At 39.7% G+C, this 16,241-nt stretch overlaps 2 protein-coding genes across 2 annotated transcripts in view; both read left to right on the plus strand.

Moving 5' to 3' along the window:
- The first annotated feature begins 56 nt into the window (after positions 1-56).
- On the plus strand, positions 57-3,882 carry LOC111322945 (uncharacterized). Its single transcript, XM_022926185.2, has 2 exons — positions 57-216; positions 2,154-3,882. The coding sequence occupies exons 1-2, from the start codon at positions 114-116 to the stop codon at positions 3,617-3,619; spliced, it is 1,569 nt and encodes a 522-aa protein (XP_022781920.2). The 5' UTR covers positions 57-113; the 3' UTR covers positions 3,620-3,882.
- Positions 3,883-4,944: 1,062 nt separating this feature from the next.
- Positions 4,945-16,241, plus strand: part of LOC111322897 (uncharacterized) — a 29,923-nt gene continuing 18,626 nt past the window's right edge. The window contains exons 1-2 of the mRNA XM_022926116.2: positions 4,945-5,104; positions 13,251-15,980. Of these exons, the coding sequence (XP_022781851.2) occupies positions 13,461-15,980 (2,520 nt within the window). The 5' untranslated portion in view covers positions 4,945-5,104; positions 13,251-13,460. The remainder of the gene's footprint in view (positions 5,105-13,250; positions 15,981-16,241) is intronic.

The raw sequence follows: 16,241 nt of genomic DNA on the forward strand, positions 1-16,241 counted from the left end.
GCAAGCGCTCAGGAAGGGGAAGTGACTTGTTGATCGGCTTATAAACACTTCCGTCACGGTACTTATAAAAGCTGGCTCGATCGACCAGACGAGGTGAAGAAAGTAGCTGTAGCATGCACAACATGCCAGTTCTCACTATGTCGAATATTTACATTTTGCTTTTGGTTAGTTTAGTTGTTAGTGCATCGAGGTTTGCTCCACTACATGGCGACCGAGGTAAGTACTTGTTTTTGTTTATGTGAAAAAAAAAAAACAAAAAAAACAACACCAATAAAAAAGAAAATAGAATTAAAACTGAGCTGGGAAATTTACAGTTGGCTAGATGATCTTAAATTTGAAAAACAGCTGTGAAATTTCGATTGAAATGGATAGAAGGGGGTGACAAAGGGTTCTTGTGAGGCTAACTTGTTCTTCCTACTCTTGTGAAAGAACGTAGGCTCGAGTTATAATTCAATCAGCAGTTGTCTTGCGTGCTGCGTTTCGAAGGTTCCTTGCGGATTACGTAAAATTTGTTTTCTCGAGTTGGTGGATTCATAACTTTTGACAAAGATTGTATTCTCCCATTACCGAGAACCCATTTCCTCCTTAAACTGTTTTTTCCCTTAAGATGGAACACATGGAATTATAAGTTTCAATGGTTCTAGAAACACGTCCGGGTCCCACGATCTGGCGCCAGTCCAAGATACGCTGTAGCACGCATGAATCTGGCGTGACAAATTACTGGATACGGTTATTGATGGTTTACATTTGCTCGGGTCGATCTCGGCTTGATTTAAGTTATTGAGAAAAGTGTTTCATTGATAAAGCTGTTCGAAACCTTTATATTGAAAATCAATTTTAATGACATTAAGATAGATAAAGGTAACCTTCCTCTATTCTCTGTTTTATATTTAGTGTTTTGATGATATAACATCATCATCATCATCATCATCGTTATTTGTTTGAGCAGGTTGAGTTTATGGCAGCAATTTTGCTGATGTGGACCTGCTATCTTCCCCACCCATCCCACCCCAGGGGAGGACATCCACCACACAGTAATCTCGTGGTGAGAAATTAACGTCTCCTACCCCTAACTCTGCAGGAGACGGGGCCTATGGTTTATTCGTCCTTATCCGAGAAGACTAAAATTTCTATCCATTTCTAGATATTACAGAAAGGTAGAAAATTCTCCTCAATTATTTTAAATGAGTAATTGATCCGGCCGGGGCTTGAACCCTCAACCTCCCGCACAACACAATCCGGCGCTCTAACCAATTGAGCTAACTGGGGGGCCAACCAGATCGCTTTCAACGGGCCTTAACTTTATTACATTACCGCCGATCGCAGTTGCTAAACGAACAAGATGATTACTAGTTATTGAAAAATACAAGCAGAAGTAATAGAAACGTAAACAACAGAGAAAAAGCAATCGGACAAGGAAAAAACACTCACAAACGTTGTATGATCTTGAGACACGAAAGAGGGAAAACTAAGAGTAGATGGCAGTAAAATAATTGACGTTGATCTAAAGAACTTTGATGCTCTAATGCTACCGAGAAGCTTTATGCAAATAAATCAAACAAAGTAAAATTATACGAAAAAATCTAACAGAGTATAAATCAACGCGAGTAGAAAAACGCGAAAAACAATAATAAAATGCGCGTGCAAAACGTATAAAATGTGATTAGGAACGCAAAAGGAAATCGCTTAAAATGGGAATGCCACACTAACAGATGGTTTTTTTGGGAGGGGTGATTTCCCCCTCGTCACCGACACCTCTCCAAATGCATAGAAACTTACACGAAAAAAAAAAAATTATGTGAGTCTGACAGCTTTACAATTTGTATTTGAAGTGTTTGAAAGCTCTCTTGGAACTGATTGTTGAAATATTTTTTTTCTAATTTGACCGCGCGAAATGTACAGATATTTACTAGAAATGTATAACATTATTTGGCTATATATGCAGATGAACCATGTCTGGCTAGGTTCTACACTTTTGTCTCACTGATTACCTGAAATTGTCACTGTTTCTTCTTTCTTTTTCAAGAACTTTTTGGATGAAAAATCGGGAGGGGTTAGGTTTGATTTACCCTTCTCCCACCCATGCCTCTTATAGCCACGACTTTGATCCACGTAGCCAACTTGTCGTTTTAATTATTTCTTTTCACCTTTAGACAAACCATGTAAGTCTTGTTCGTTACCATGGCAACTGGCCTATTCGCATGATATTAACGGAAACGCAATAGAAGGCTGGAAATACTCCCTTGTATCTGCTGTGTTGTCAGGTGCACGTGTGCGCGTTGTCATTGGAACAAGTTACAGCACCGAACCCGACAATGTGCACGTGCATGGCGACCATGTGTTTGCTCAGCTTCTACAACACGTAAGCAAGGGCTCATGGGAATGGTTTCAAACTGATGCTTACTGGTGGTGGGTAATGGTGTCAACCGGTGGTATCATGGAGATGACCAGGTACAACGTGGGCTCGCATAGGCATCGTGGAACCAACAGAGTAAAAAGAAGCATCAAATGGTTTGTACAGTTGGCAGGTCTTCTTCCAAAGCCATTATATTCTCACCAGGCTAATGGCAATGGAGTCCAAGGTAGCTTACACGAACTTGTAAGTAGCGTTAAAAAGGGTCAGGATGTTCGTTGTGTCAGCGACAAACGGTATTCATTCCCACTCCAGAATGTGGCTACTACCTCTCAAGGCGTTTCTGGGCAAAGCTTAGACAGCATAAGCAGTAGCATTCACGGCAATTCCATCAGGTTTCAAAGCAATGCCTATTGGTGGTTTTCAATGGTGACCACTCGTGGATCGCGTGACATGTCACGCTGGACTGTTGGAATCCACCAAGACCGAGGCCACACCAATGATACCGTGGCGATAGAGTGGTTTGCTGATGGCTGCTGGAAGGAAATCTTTGAACACGATGCCAATGGGAAGCCTCTTTCTGGATCACGCCAAACACTGACAACAGCTATATTGTCCGGCCATCGTGTCCGCTTTCAGCTTCCTCATTGGAATTATTACACAGCTGAAGCTGACAACCTTTCTGTGCGAAATGGTCATGTGACAGCACAGGCTTTGAAACATGTGAGTAAGGCATCGCCGGCTAGATTCCAAGATGATGTCTACTGGTACTGGCTGATGGTCTCTACCACGGGAACCGTACGAGCCACGAAGTATAATGTAGGAGAACACAGGCATCGTGGCGATTCCACTGATAAGCTTAAAGTGAAGTGGTTCATCGACACCAGATCATGGAGGCAGGTGTTGTCGAATGATCCATCTGGTAATGTCGTAAGCGGAGGTCGTACTCATCTGGTCCAGGCTGTCAGGACTGGAACAGATGTTCGCTGTGTACAGGGAGACAGAAAGCAAGGCTATTCATTCAAGGCTCAGAACCTGGCCGTGTCACCAGATGGAAACCATGTGGCTGCTCAAACTCTTAACCACGTGAGCATGCAGTCGGCGCCCAATCCGAATGAAATGATGATCCAGCCAAGGGCGTATTGGTGGTTCACGATCGTTTCCACCAAAGGCCGTAGAGAGATGTCCCGTTGGACCGTTGGTAAGCACGAGAATCGTGGTAAATCGTCAGATAAAGTTGGAACAAAGTGGTTTGTCAATTACTGATGCTGAATAATTCTGACTTTCATATGGTCGCAGATTGCGTTTTATAATCGACACTTATTCACTACTTCAGTGTTGCATTTTCGAATATCACATCAGGAAGAATAGCGCTCAGGAACTGGATTGCATTTACTTACAGTCAAATAGATTCGATGTTTCCCTTAAAGTCTTGTAAACAATGCCAAGGGGCCTATTTTTTTCAAGTAAGATCAGCAGGTTTTTGCATTGATTAATTCTAATCTATTAAAAAATGTAAAAAAATTCAATTCGATTTCCACTCTCTTAAATCATGCTCGGAATAAAAAAGTTAATGGATTGTTACACCTTCTGATGCTGATCTCGATAAGGTCGGCGGAGCTGGGTGGGCTGGGGGGCTTTAGTCCCACCCCTTTTTGCGAGGACTACTTTTTATTTTGTTTTAGTATGAGGTACGTCTGAAGAATAAAAGAGAGAGGAAAAAAGAAAAGAAAGCATTTTTAAAAGAGCTATGACCTTGTACAAAACCCGTCGGAAACTAAAAGATGATAAATATCCCATGGAGAATGTTTAAAATACCATGTCCGAGCCTCTAAATTTAAAACTTTTCTAGGGTGGATGACCCTAGACCCCCATACAAACTGGCACCCACGATGCTCGTTTTCAACCCCCCCCCCTCCCCAGTTGAAAATAGGCTCCACTGTCCCTGCTCGATACCTCCATGGCCCCAAATGTGTGAAAACGCTACTTATATTTTAAGTCACTAATGGTTTTAGTTTTGTGAGTATTTTGAACAACCCATCGAGCATAGGTAAAATCCAATCAATCCTGGAAACTTTTTTCACAACTGCAAATTTTTTATTTTACAAGCTCGATCCCCTTTTTGGAAATAAACCAATCACATAGCAGGCTTGGCATTACCAAAAGTGAATCCGTCATCTCCTCTATTCGGAGCGAATGAGGTTCGTAAAAATAATTGGATTCTTTGAACTATTTGGCTTCTTCGCCGAATCATAATGATTCTTCGCTTGGGAGACGATTATAGACTCGGGGCACCATATGATTATCTAAATTAGGAGCTTCCTTTATACAACTCTCACACATGTGCCTTCGTTTAGATTCCTGCATTCTTTGGAGATCCCATAGCTCCAGAACTTTTATATAGGAGCAACTGCAGAACACCCCGCCAGTCATTTACATGTCATTGAATAAGAATAGCCTCTATTGTGAAGAACGAAGCATAACACAATAGAGGCTATTCTTATTCAGTGACATGTAAATGAGTGCTGGTTCCGAAAACCTAGCAGAAATGTTCGGATCAGTCGAATTGTGAAATCGGATACAACGCATGTACTTCCACGCATGAACAAAGCTACCTACAGGACTCCTCCACAGGCGAATAGACTATTGGTACTCACCATACCCCAAATCAACTTCGTTAGTCAAGCATGGCGGATTACGGACTCTGTTACATGGCTACTGACATCTAACTGTGCCGACCAGAAAACTCAGGTAACTTGATAACCATTCCATCTACTTGCTTAATTTTAGAAGAAGGTTTCTTTGTCCGCCTTCGAGGAAGGTTTGTTATTGTTTTGCAAGATTTTTGAAGGTAGCGTTCGTTCATTTACGTCATGGAAATTTAGCTATGTCCAAGCGGACCGAAACCAGTGCAGAACCTTTTCTATTTCGTGCCTAGCTGTGGCTGTTTTCTCTCGTGTATTGCTGTATTGGACATTTTTAAGAGGAAAGTCCTTACTTCATTTGATTGTAAGGTCATAATACGCGTTGTTAGAAGCAGTTAGCACATAGATCTCATATTGATCGCCAAGTAAGTGGAGCAAATTATTTCGAGTTTCACTCATGCACGATTGCCTGACGTAACGGCTATGATTGTTTAATGCATTTTTTGATGTCAGTACAGTTGCACTTTTATCAGGAAACTTTTTACTTCAAAATGAATCATTAGAAGATTCCTTTGAGCTTTTGTTGTATAGTTTTTCCTGCTGTTAAAAGATTGCGTGAAATTCAGCTGTTTTACGCGAAGGGATAAAACTGTGATGAATTACAGCTGTTTCTGTCCACTGTTTTCGACCCCATTTTGTCCATGTTTTTTGTCCTGTACTTTCTTGATATATTTCTCGTTATTTGGAGATGGACACAAATCAAACAATGCTATTATTTTCGTCAAAATTGGTCACCCACGTGACTTTTTTTTACTTCCGGCATTTTTTAATTGGAAGTGACTCACGTGGAAATATATACGCCTAAGGCCCGAACACTGGTATGTCCACAGTTTTAAATTTGCTCAGAGCGAAACCTTTAGTTTTGTCAAAGCCGTACATGCAAGGGCAAGATTTCCATATAACCCCATACTTCATTATGTATACAATTCTTGGATAAAAGAAAGCAGAGGCAAAACAACAGATTACCTTTGTTATATGGAAATCTTTCCCATGGAAGAGACGAATCTTCTGCACAAGAGTTATTTGAAAATTTGGTATTCTGAAATGCAGAAAGGGTAAATATTGAAAGAAGCATGATGATCTAAGTAATTGATCTCCACTAATGTTATTGATAAGCTGATGACCTTTGATATTTTATGGTAATTAATTTTTCCTTAGTGTGAATGAGCATGACTTCTAATTTTCAGTAAGCTGCAAAATGAATCACACCTTTGACAGATTGAGAAATGTATAATGTAAACAGCTCCAACTTAAATCTTTGTACATATGCACGATCCTCGCAGTAGATAGTGCTATTTAAGCAATAGCGAAAATCAGACCTGAAAAAAAATCAGGCCTGTACGGGATTCGAACCACTGACCTCTGCGATACTAGTGCAGCGCTCTACCAATTGAGCTAACAAGCCAACTGGGAGCAGGCCGTTAAGTTGATTCTGATTTTTTAGCGAAAATCAGAATCAACTTAACGGCCTGCTCCCAGTTGGCTTGTTAGCTCAATTGGTAGAGCGCTGCACTAGTATCGCAGAGGTCAGTGGTTCGAATCCCGTACAGGCCTGATTTTTTTTTCAGGTCTGATTTTCGCTATTGCTTAAATAGCGCTATCTATTGCGAGGATCGTGCATATGTATCTAATACCGCAGTACAAAATATATGAACTTCATATATTTCATTGTATCTCATTAAATCTTTGTGATAGTGAAAGACTGATCATCAATCCATGTTTCCCATGTTTCCTTTCATTTTTCAGTAATGCTGATTGACCAAAATCAAACTGCAACATTAAAATTCAGTCATAGTTTGGTAGTTATGATAAATTGTGAGATCAGTGTTGGATATTGTGTACTAAGGCATCTGTTTGTCAAGTTTTGACCGAGTACTGGTGGACATGTCAACAGAGTGTTGGTCAACATATTGACTGAGTATTGGCCCATATATAGGCCCACACTCAGTTGACTTGTCAAACGACATTGGTTGCTTCTTGACCAACACACTGTTAGACTATACTTGGCCAACACTTGGCTAATACTTAACCAACACTTGGATGGTACTTGGCCGATACTTTACCAACACTGGCCGAGATTGTTTCTAAGTTCTATTCTTTTACTCAAATATTAACCCAAGTCGTATCTTTGCTCTATCAACACAAGGGAATAGGCAGTAGCCTCTGTTCTTTCATGTCTCCTGTGGGTAAGGGAAGGGGTTAGAAGACGGCTGCCATCTCAGCAAAACAACGGTTAACAATAGACACAAACCAGTGCCACTCCACCAATACACCACTGACAATTGGGTAAAATTGAAGAACAGCTCCCCAAAATATCTGTCGGCCGACTGTTGGTGAATGAAACACAGGAAACACTATGAAAACAAATACAGAAACGTGTAAATAGACTGTCATCTTGGTAAGTTTGAACTTTCACAATTAGCCAAAATAAATTTTGACAAACGCCATGCGATAAAGGTAAATTTCGAGTGCGAGGCATTATTCTGCATATCGATCTTCATTTATGTGAACTTGAGTGTAGTATCTGACTGACACATTTCGTTCTGCTAAAATTGGAATTGTTTAGTTACTTAGATTTAACAATACGAGTAAATTTTTTCAAAGACTCACAAAATTGCACGAGCCCGTGTTTTCGTTGTGTTTCTGTTGTGTTTTCTGTGTTTCATTCGCCAACAGTGGCCGACAGTTGGCTGACAGATATTTTGGGGAGCTCTTCTTCAATTTTACTGACAACTGACCAATAGGCTGCTGACTATTGATGGCAGCGTAACGATCAAGGTGTTGGCTGAGTGTCCACCAATGCACTGACCAAGTGTCAACCAATTGTGATGGCCATTGGAACCCCTGAATGACTTAATAGTCAAATCCGAGACTCCTTTTGACTCAAGAAAATCCTTAAAAGTTGACGTTCATAGACCAAGAACAGAAATGGGAAGATCTTTGTTTAAGCACAGAGCCACACTATCCTGGAACCTCCTTCCTGAAGACATCAAGAACTGTTCAAACTTAACTTCTTTCAAGAGAAAACTTAAGGAAAATAAGAGAGTTCTGAAATCTATCAGTTTTGCTAAAGCTTCTTGCAGCGTTTCCAACAAATCTTTTGACTTTAAATACTTTTTAATATTCACTCTTTGTTGTTCTTAATATCTATTTATTTTAATTGTCATTACTTATATACCCATTTTCGATTTATTCACTATCTAGGTTTTTATTAATTGATAATTTTAATTAGTGCAGGTCCCATCAGAACTTAATGTCTTGCCTACCCCTCAACCTGCTTTATTAAATAAACTATGATGATGATGATGATGATGATCTACCAACTTGAGCTACGTAATAACTGACGCTCAGCTGATATATTGAGAACGTGTCCATGAGAGCACCAGGCAGGCGTGATACATGCCATCTCACTGATTTCAGTGAAATTTTCATTGCCAGTTGAAAGGATCTACCCCAAAACTCAAAATGACAAACTGGTTTCTGCTTTGGTTATTTCGGGGGGGGGGGGGGGGGGAGATAGATCATACCCCCCGGTTTTTCTAGGTTTTCACTAAAAATGGCCTCAAAATAGGTAAAATGTAAGAAGCTCTTACTGCGACTGTATTTGACAAATTACTGTGATGGTTTGCATACATATTGGTATGTCCTTAATGAGCATACAATACAAGTTTCAATCAATTGGATTGATGTCTTGTCAATCAACAGGGGTGAATAAATTAGTGTGTTTTTACACCTTTCGATTCACCCAAATATATGGTAACTTTGAGGTCAAATATCTCCCCTTGCCAGAAAGCTACAACACTAATTTGAATGCCCCTTTCTAGTCCATAATTTCATCTCTGAAAATCATTTAAAAAATCTTTGGGCACTGCCATATTTTTGTCTGGAATGCCTTTTGAAATCTATGACTGTGAAAGCTTCTCTCAACTACACTTGTCACACAATTCCAGCTGTAGGCAGTTATTTAGGCAAGTATACCATCATTTTAAAGCTCATTAAACAAGATAATTAATCAAGGAAGCTAAGAAATGTAGGCAACTTTCCAGATTCTCAGTAGAAATTGGAAATTTCATGTTTAAAGAGAGGCATGTAGGTGAAATATTGATAGGAGAATCGTACTGTTTCTCCCTTCTGTCATTTATTTAGGAGATTTGCTAAAAATAGGCAAATATGGCTTTCTTACGGTAAAAAACATTCATTAGTCTTTGATTTGATTGTTTATTATCACAGTTTATAATCAAGAGATTGTAACAGGAGAGGAGATTTTAAAGTCACATGCCGCATGCTTGTTAACATACGAGTTCCTGAGTACAACAACTTCGGCTTTTACATACAGTGGATGACGAGAAACTCTGCTCTCTCGCTTGAAAGGAGATACCAGTAGCTCTATCAAGTTCATAAAAAATTGCATTATTTCTCCAGAAAATAAGACTGGGAAGTGTTGTTGTTGCCACTTACCACATAATGAAATTTCCACACAAAAATGGTATTTATAGCCTGACCTCATGACCTCTCATAATTATCAATCAAGCCCCTTTTCAAGGTAACACCACCAGAATGTTCTGAAAACCTTTTTCATTACAGCTGTCTGGTTTTTGCCAGCAAATTTCATCTGCATCTGCCATTATTTTCCCTGAATGTTGTGGCCTTTCCTGTATGATTGTGCAAGCCAGATGTTACATGGTACTCTTGGGGGTTTCATTGTGCAGTGTCACGCTCAGGTGTCTAGGTCTCGTTTAAAACATTTCTGAATGCTGCAAATGGGCCAGCAACATACGCTTTCGTTGCTTTTTTATCACTATAATTCATCAAATTTTCTTTTTTGTCGGAAAATTTTGTAAATGATAAACTAGACACGTTACATGTATGAGTACGTGATGTGTTTGAGGGTTAAAGATGTTATTGTGACCCCAAACACAACCATACATGTTCATGTAATGTCTAAAAAATGTCATGCACGTACAACACCTTTGGCACACCTTGGGTCGTTGCAGATGCCTTCTGTTTGCTTCACCAAGTCGGTGACCCTCAAACGCATCACATACTCATGCATGTAACGTCCAAAATATGTCACTGATGCACAACATCTTGGGGACACCTTAACACTTGCTTCACACTTTGCGTACAGGTTGAAAATAGATATTGAAATAAGTGAGATTTACCATACTTGCAAAAACTCCTTGATGAAGTCTGATATTGTCAGATGAAACGTGTAGGAGATTAAATCAAGTATGCTCACTAATTTATCATTCAAAAAAAGGTTTTGATTAAGGAAAAAAAAAAAAAAGAAGCAAAATAAAACTGTCATCTTGCTCCTAAGCCGGGCGAAGTGAAGGGCTGCTATGCAACAGTGTGTCAAGTTTAGCCATCTGCACAAGCAATCACCAAACATACCGTGACCAGCATACAGGCATTGAATAACTTGTCATATGGGAATAGAGGCTTGAGAATGTGGCGTGCTTATGATATTGGAGGTGGAAAGTTTTACAATGCAGACTAGCTGGCATGGTTTGGAACACCCCAGGGCCTCATTAGGCTCGTCACAATGGAAACCTTCAGCAACCCAAATGTAGAAGCAGGTAGTTCTCTGTGTCCTGTGCAGATGTCTGAACCTGGGCCATCATGAGAACTACCCAATCCTACACAGACAGAAGAAGAAAGCTAGATATTTTCTTGTCAAGAGGAAGGGTGTATCAAGGTGTTTCAGTGGTTGGCTGACCTCCAAAAGCACCTTGACATCAGCAAACACTCGGTGAAGCTGACAAAAGAATCCACCTATGACATGATCAAGAGAAAATGTATGGAGGCTGTCCATTCTGTAGGTGTTGGCTACGTTCATGGTCAGACCTCACCCAAAGATCCAGATGAACAATCCCAGGTGGACCTCAAATGGTTCCTTCAGAAAATGTTGAAAGTAGTTGCCTTCTATCAGAAAGCAAAGAATTATCTTGTAGACGTGTTCTGGACAGGGGAGGAAACTGTTAAGAAGGCAACAGCATTAGATGTGGCTTCCCAAATGAAGAGTTTAAGAGATGACGTTGGCCAGAAAATGTTCTCCAAGACTGAGTGGTTGACAGAGCAGCAGATTGGTTGATACTTCAGCTGACTATCTGCGCAAACCAGAACTGGTTTACTGCAGAGGTCCCCCGCTGTAAGCATGACTGAGGACGAAGAGGCTGATGCGGATGATCTAGCCTTAGATGTCGAAACTGACCAAACAAGGTAGAAGATAAGGTGGGACCTTTAACTTTAGATTATTCATTTTGTCCTCTTTAAGTTGCCAGCTGCCAGGGGTAGATTTTTTATCAATTGCGCATTATAATTCACTGTTTAATTTGCGAGCAAAAGGAGCTCAGCTAATCATGAGAATTTACAGCTATCTTTCAGTTTACAGTTAACCCCATTCACACTCTCTAGAAATCTACATCTGATTCAATTTTCATAACTTTTTAGCATATGTGAAGTGGCAAAATTTAGTCGAAGACCACAGGATAGGGCACAGCTACCACTAGGTTACTAAAAATACAGACCTTTGCCTCTTGTTTTTTGTTCAAATTTATTGTCATGCTTCCAGAAACAACTGGATTTTTTAAAAAATTTTTTCATCATTAACTAACTTGAATGGAAACTTGCACGGAGCCCACTGATCAAAATATTGTGGCCTCATTCTTTAAGTAAAGGCAATTTAAGATTGAGCACGAGAGAGATGCATATTTTATTCAATAGTTACAGCATACCTTAAAAAAATGCAGATATTTTTTTGATCAATAAGCAAGCAAATAGCAAAGAGATCTGCAGAATTTTTCAAAAGTTGTTCCTTAGCAGACAGGGTGAACAACATGCTTGAATAATTCATATCCCTATGAAACATTTGTAAGTCACTCCACAGATATTTAGTTTGGCCAAGTTCTACAAGGAAATGTTCTATAGTAGTAAGTGACAACGATAACACCATTCTAGTTTTATTTTCTGGAATAATAGTGCAGTTTATTAACTTAACATAGCTATTGAAGTTTCCTCTCAAGCAAGAAGGCAGAGCTCCTTGTCTGTACTGCAAACAGAAACTTGTATGTCAACAAGTATGCAGCGTGTGACTTTAAAATCTCCTCTCCTGTTACAATCTCTTGATTGTAAACTATGGTAATAAACAATCAAATTAAAGACTGATAAATGTTTATTGCTGTAAGAAAGCCATATTTGCCTATTTTTTTGCAAATCTTTTAAATAAACGACAGAAGGGAGAAACTGTACGATTCTCTCATCAATATTTCACCTATATGCCTCTCTTTAAACGTGAAATTTCCAATTTCTACCAAGAATCTGGAAAGTTGCCTACTTTCTTAGCTTCCTTGACTAATTATCTTGTTTAACAAGCTATAAAATGATGGTATACTTGTGTAAATAACTGCCTACAGCTAGAATTGCATGACAGGTGTAGTTGAGAGAAGCTTTCACAGTCTTAGATTTCAAAGGCATTCCAGACAAAAATATGGCAGTGCCCAAAGATGTTTTGAATGATTTTCAGAGATCAAATAATGGACTAGAAAGGGGCATTTAAATTAGTGTTGTAGCTTTCTGGCAAGGGGAGATATTTGACCTCAAAGTTACCAAATATTTGGGTGAATCGAAAAGTGTAAAAACACACTAATTTATTCACCTCTTTTGATTGACAAGCTGTCAATCAAATTGATTGAAACTTGTATCTTATGTTCATTAAGGACGTACCAATATGTATGCAAACCATTACAGTAATTTGTGGAATTCAGTTGCAGTAAGAGCTTCTTACATTTTACCAATTTTGAGGCCATTTTTAGTGAAAACCTAAAAAAAACCGGGGGGCTGGTCTATCTCCCCCTGGAAATAACCAAAGCAGAAACCAGTTTGTCATTTTGAGTTTTGGAGTAGATCCTTTGAACTGGCAAAGTTTCATTGAAATTGGTGAGATCGCATGTATCATGACTGCCTGGTGCTATTGTGGACACGTTCTTAATATCCACCAAAACTTGATGGATGTGTCAATCAAAACTATCACTAATAATCCACTGACAGATGCCCTAAGTACACAAGATCCTTAATGTTTCTGGATTCAAAATATTCATCAATTAATTTGTTTTGAATGAGGTTGTCTAATATCTTACAATCAAATTATCAAGTTTTTCCCAGATAAATAACAATGTGTATCATTTATTTAGCCTGCAGGGAAATGTAAGAGAGGAGAATAGAGAAACAGAAGTGAATCTTAATTGTTCTTTCACATATTCCTTGAGGCTCCTTCTCTCACCACAACCGGGGCCTGTCTTTCTACTGTCCCATCATTTATAGATGAACCATTGACAAATTACAAGTCAGAGAACTTCCTTGTTGTCCAAGTTTGTGTACCTGTGCAAGTGTACTACAGAGCCATGGAAATTGGAGCTCATGATGGCAGATCAGAACATTCTGATACTAGTGATGTGATCAAAAGTTTGAGCCAAAATTTTTCACCTGAAGCATTGCAAAGTGCTTTGAAACTTGCCATGGCTATGAAGAATGCTCCTCAAGAGGAATATGACTCTCTAATGAGGTTGATATCCCAGCCAAATGAAGCACCAGATTCTGAGGAGAAACCATCTGTAGAGGCTGCAGATGGTTGTGAGAATGATAATAGCCTTGAGAAATTGCAACATTTACCTGAATTATCTGATCAAGTTGAAAAAAATAACATTGAGAGAGACCATGTTGTATCCAATGGACTGGGAGAGGGTAAAGACAGCCATATAGCAGATGAAAATGCAGCTAGTGGTAATAATTCCTATGAAATAGAAGGTGGAAGTGTCTTCACTTCAAAGGATGATGAGAGGTTTTCTGAAGTGTCTGATGAAGAGGACAAGATAAAAGATCAGTTTAGATCTGAAGCTGATGGCAACATTGATGATTGTGTCACAACTGTTGCTGTTGATGATGTTAATGCTGCAGTGGATGGAAAGGAGGATAGCAAAAATGACTTTGTTACTGATGAAAAGTCAGCGCATCAACTCGATGATACCACAAGTGACAATTCTGTTTGTTCTGTTGACATAAGCAATGTCACTCCAATTGGAGAGAAGAAGTTGTCTGAATTTCCATACAAAGATGAAAGTTTGGCAAATACATTAAGTACTACAGGTGTAAATTCTGTGAGTTCCTTCCCAGAATATGCTAATTCAAGTGAAGATGAAAAATTACCCGAGTTATTGCAAGGCAAAGCTGAGGACTGTTTTTCTGAGATTGAAGATGTAGATGGGAAAGAGCCTGTGAGAGTTGTTTCTGTAGAAAGTGAGACCAACAAAGCCTCTGTTGAAGAGGGAACACCCTCTATGTATCATGTGTCTTCTGTGCCCCAGTCACTGGCAACAGATGTTTTGGAGAGTGATGAATCCAAAGTAGATGATGCCGATTCATCATCATCAGATGAAGATGAGATGGCATCATCTTCGCATTCTGTGGTGACATCGAGTGAAAGTGATCTGTCAGAGGCTGTTACACCAAGTGAGTCATTAGCTGAGCAATCAGAAAAGTTGAAAGGCAATGTAAGACAATTGGCTGAAGGGACCCAACTTTCCTTGCTAATGACTGGATCTAAGGATGACGATGTTGCTGTCACAGATGATGAAATGGTACCTGAAGATGTCTGCAAAGAACATTCGTATGTCACTGCCCCAGTTTTAGAGAGACTGTCATCGTTGTCTTCAACAGGCACACAGACATCACTTGAAAACCTGAGTTTAGTAAAAGATCAAGTACTTTCCACCCATGGAAATCTTGACAGCATCCTTGGCGGAAAAGAGTGTCATGCCTCAAAACTTCCTTTCTACTACCAACCTCAGATTGTCGTGCATGAAGAGAAACCTGTTTTAGTGCTTCAACCTATGCCATCAGCAGCCTCTTTATCAAATGGTAATGCCGGTGTTCCAGGGCTAGAAAAAGGTGCATTTAATGCTTCTCTTCCAATCATTTTACCTTTGGCCTCACCAAGTATTGATGAGAAAACAAAAGAAGCACTTTTTCAGAGAATGAACCAGACTGGTACATTTCTTGCCGACCAAGGAGATGTTGAAGAAGCTGGTACCAAAGAGAAAAATCACCTCAGTGGTGTGTTATCAACAGAAATTTCCAGTGTTTCACAACTAAATGGGGAACATTCAAACAAGATTCCAGCGGCAGAAAAATATGGAGAACACAAAGATGGTGGAAAAACTGAAGGATTACCAGAATGGGTAGCTTCATCTGAACTTGACAAGGCTTTCACTGCTGCAGCAGAGGAGATGCCTCCAACCACAGAACAAGAAAAACCTGCCATACTCGCATCTCCAAGGGTCAGCTTCCCAAGCACAAATCCTTTTGCTAAAGACTTGGTTGTTCAGCAATCTGGACATCATGATGTTGAAGCAGAAAGCCCACTAAACCCTAGTAGGGGAGAAGCACCACTATATTCTTTATTTGGTCCTCCAAGTTCACCAACTGTACTTCAGGGTGCGAGACCAAAGGAATTCAGGGCTTACCAGGATCCTGGGATTGGTGGCAGTGGAACAAACCCATTCACTCCAGATCCTCCAAAGAGTACCAGACAAAGAAGAAGGCATGAGCAAAAGTTGCCCAGTTCCACTGAAGTGGTGGTTGCAGCAGAAGTGCATAGTTCTGTTGGCCACCTGGGAGGGATAAATGGATCTCCTAGACGTAGACTGTCAAGTGAGTCCATGGTTACACTGATTGAGACATCTTATCCTGATACATCTGCTGGCTGTGCTGAACCACTGGGTATCAATGAAACAACAAATGCAACCAAAAATCCTCATCCACAACAGGAGAGAAATGAGAACGGCCATGGGATGCCGAAACCACAAAAAACACTGCAGAAAAGTGGAGAAATCCATTTAGATACTAAGAAGCCTGAGGCAAAAGTGGTAAGCTGAATAATATAATTTTATTGTCAGAAGCAGCCCAAGCATTTTCCTCAAGTTGATGGTGTTAAGACTGTATCAGCATTTTGATTTATTTTTGTTTAGAACTCGCAGGTCAAGCTTTATCCTTCGAGTAATCTTTTTTTTTTTCATTGAAACTATTATTTGAATATTTAGTATCTTTCCATTGTTGCTAGTATCAAACTTGCAAATTTGCATTTCATACAAGCAATGACTTTGCTTCAGAAGTTTGAGAGATTTCTC

This window comes from Stylophora pistillata, chromosome 4 (genome assembly GCF_964205215.1).
Source record: "Stylophora pistillata chromosome 4, jaStyPist1.2, whole genome shotgun sequence".
In the NCBI taxonomy this organism is placed as follows: domain Eukaryota; kingdom Metazoa; phylum Cnidaria; class Anthozoa; order Scleractinia; family Pocilloporidae; genus Stylophora; species Stylophora pistillata.

Bases quoted from the DNA above. Each gene is read 5' to 3' on its own strand.
- LOC111322945 (XM_022926185.2), top strand. From the start codon at position 114: ATGCACAACATGCCAGTTCTCACTATGTCGAATATTTACATTTTGCTT. The intron at 217-2,153 runs GTAAGTACTTGT...TTTCACCTTTAG, and splicing joins TCCACTACATGGCGACCGAG to ACAAACCATGTAAGTCTTGT.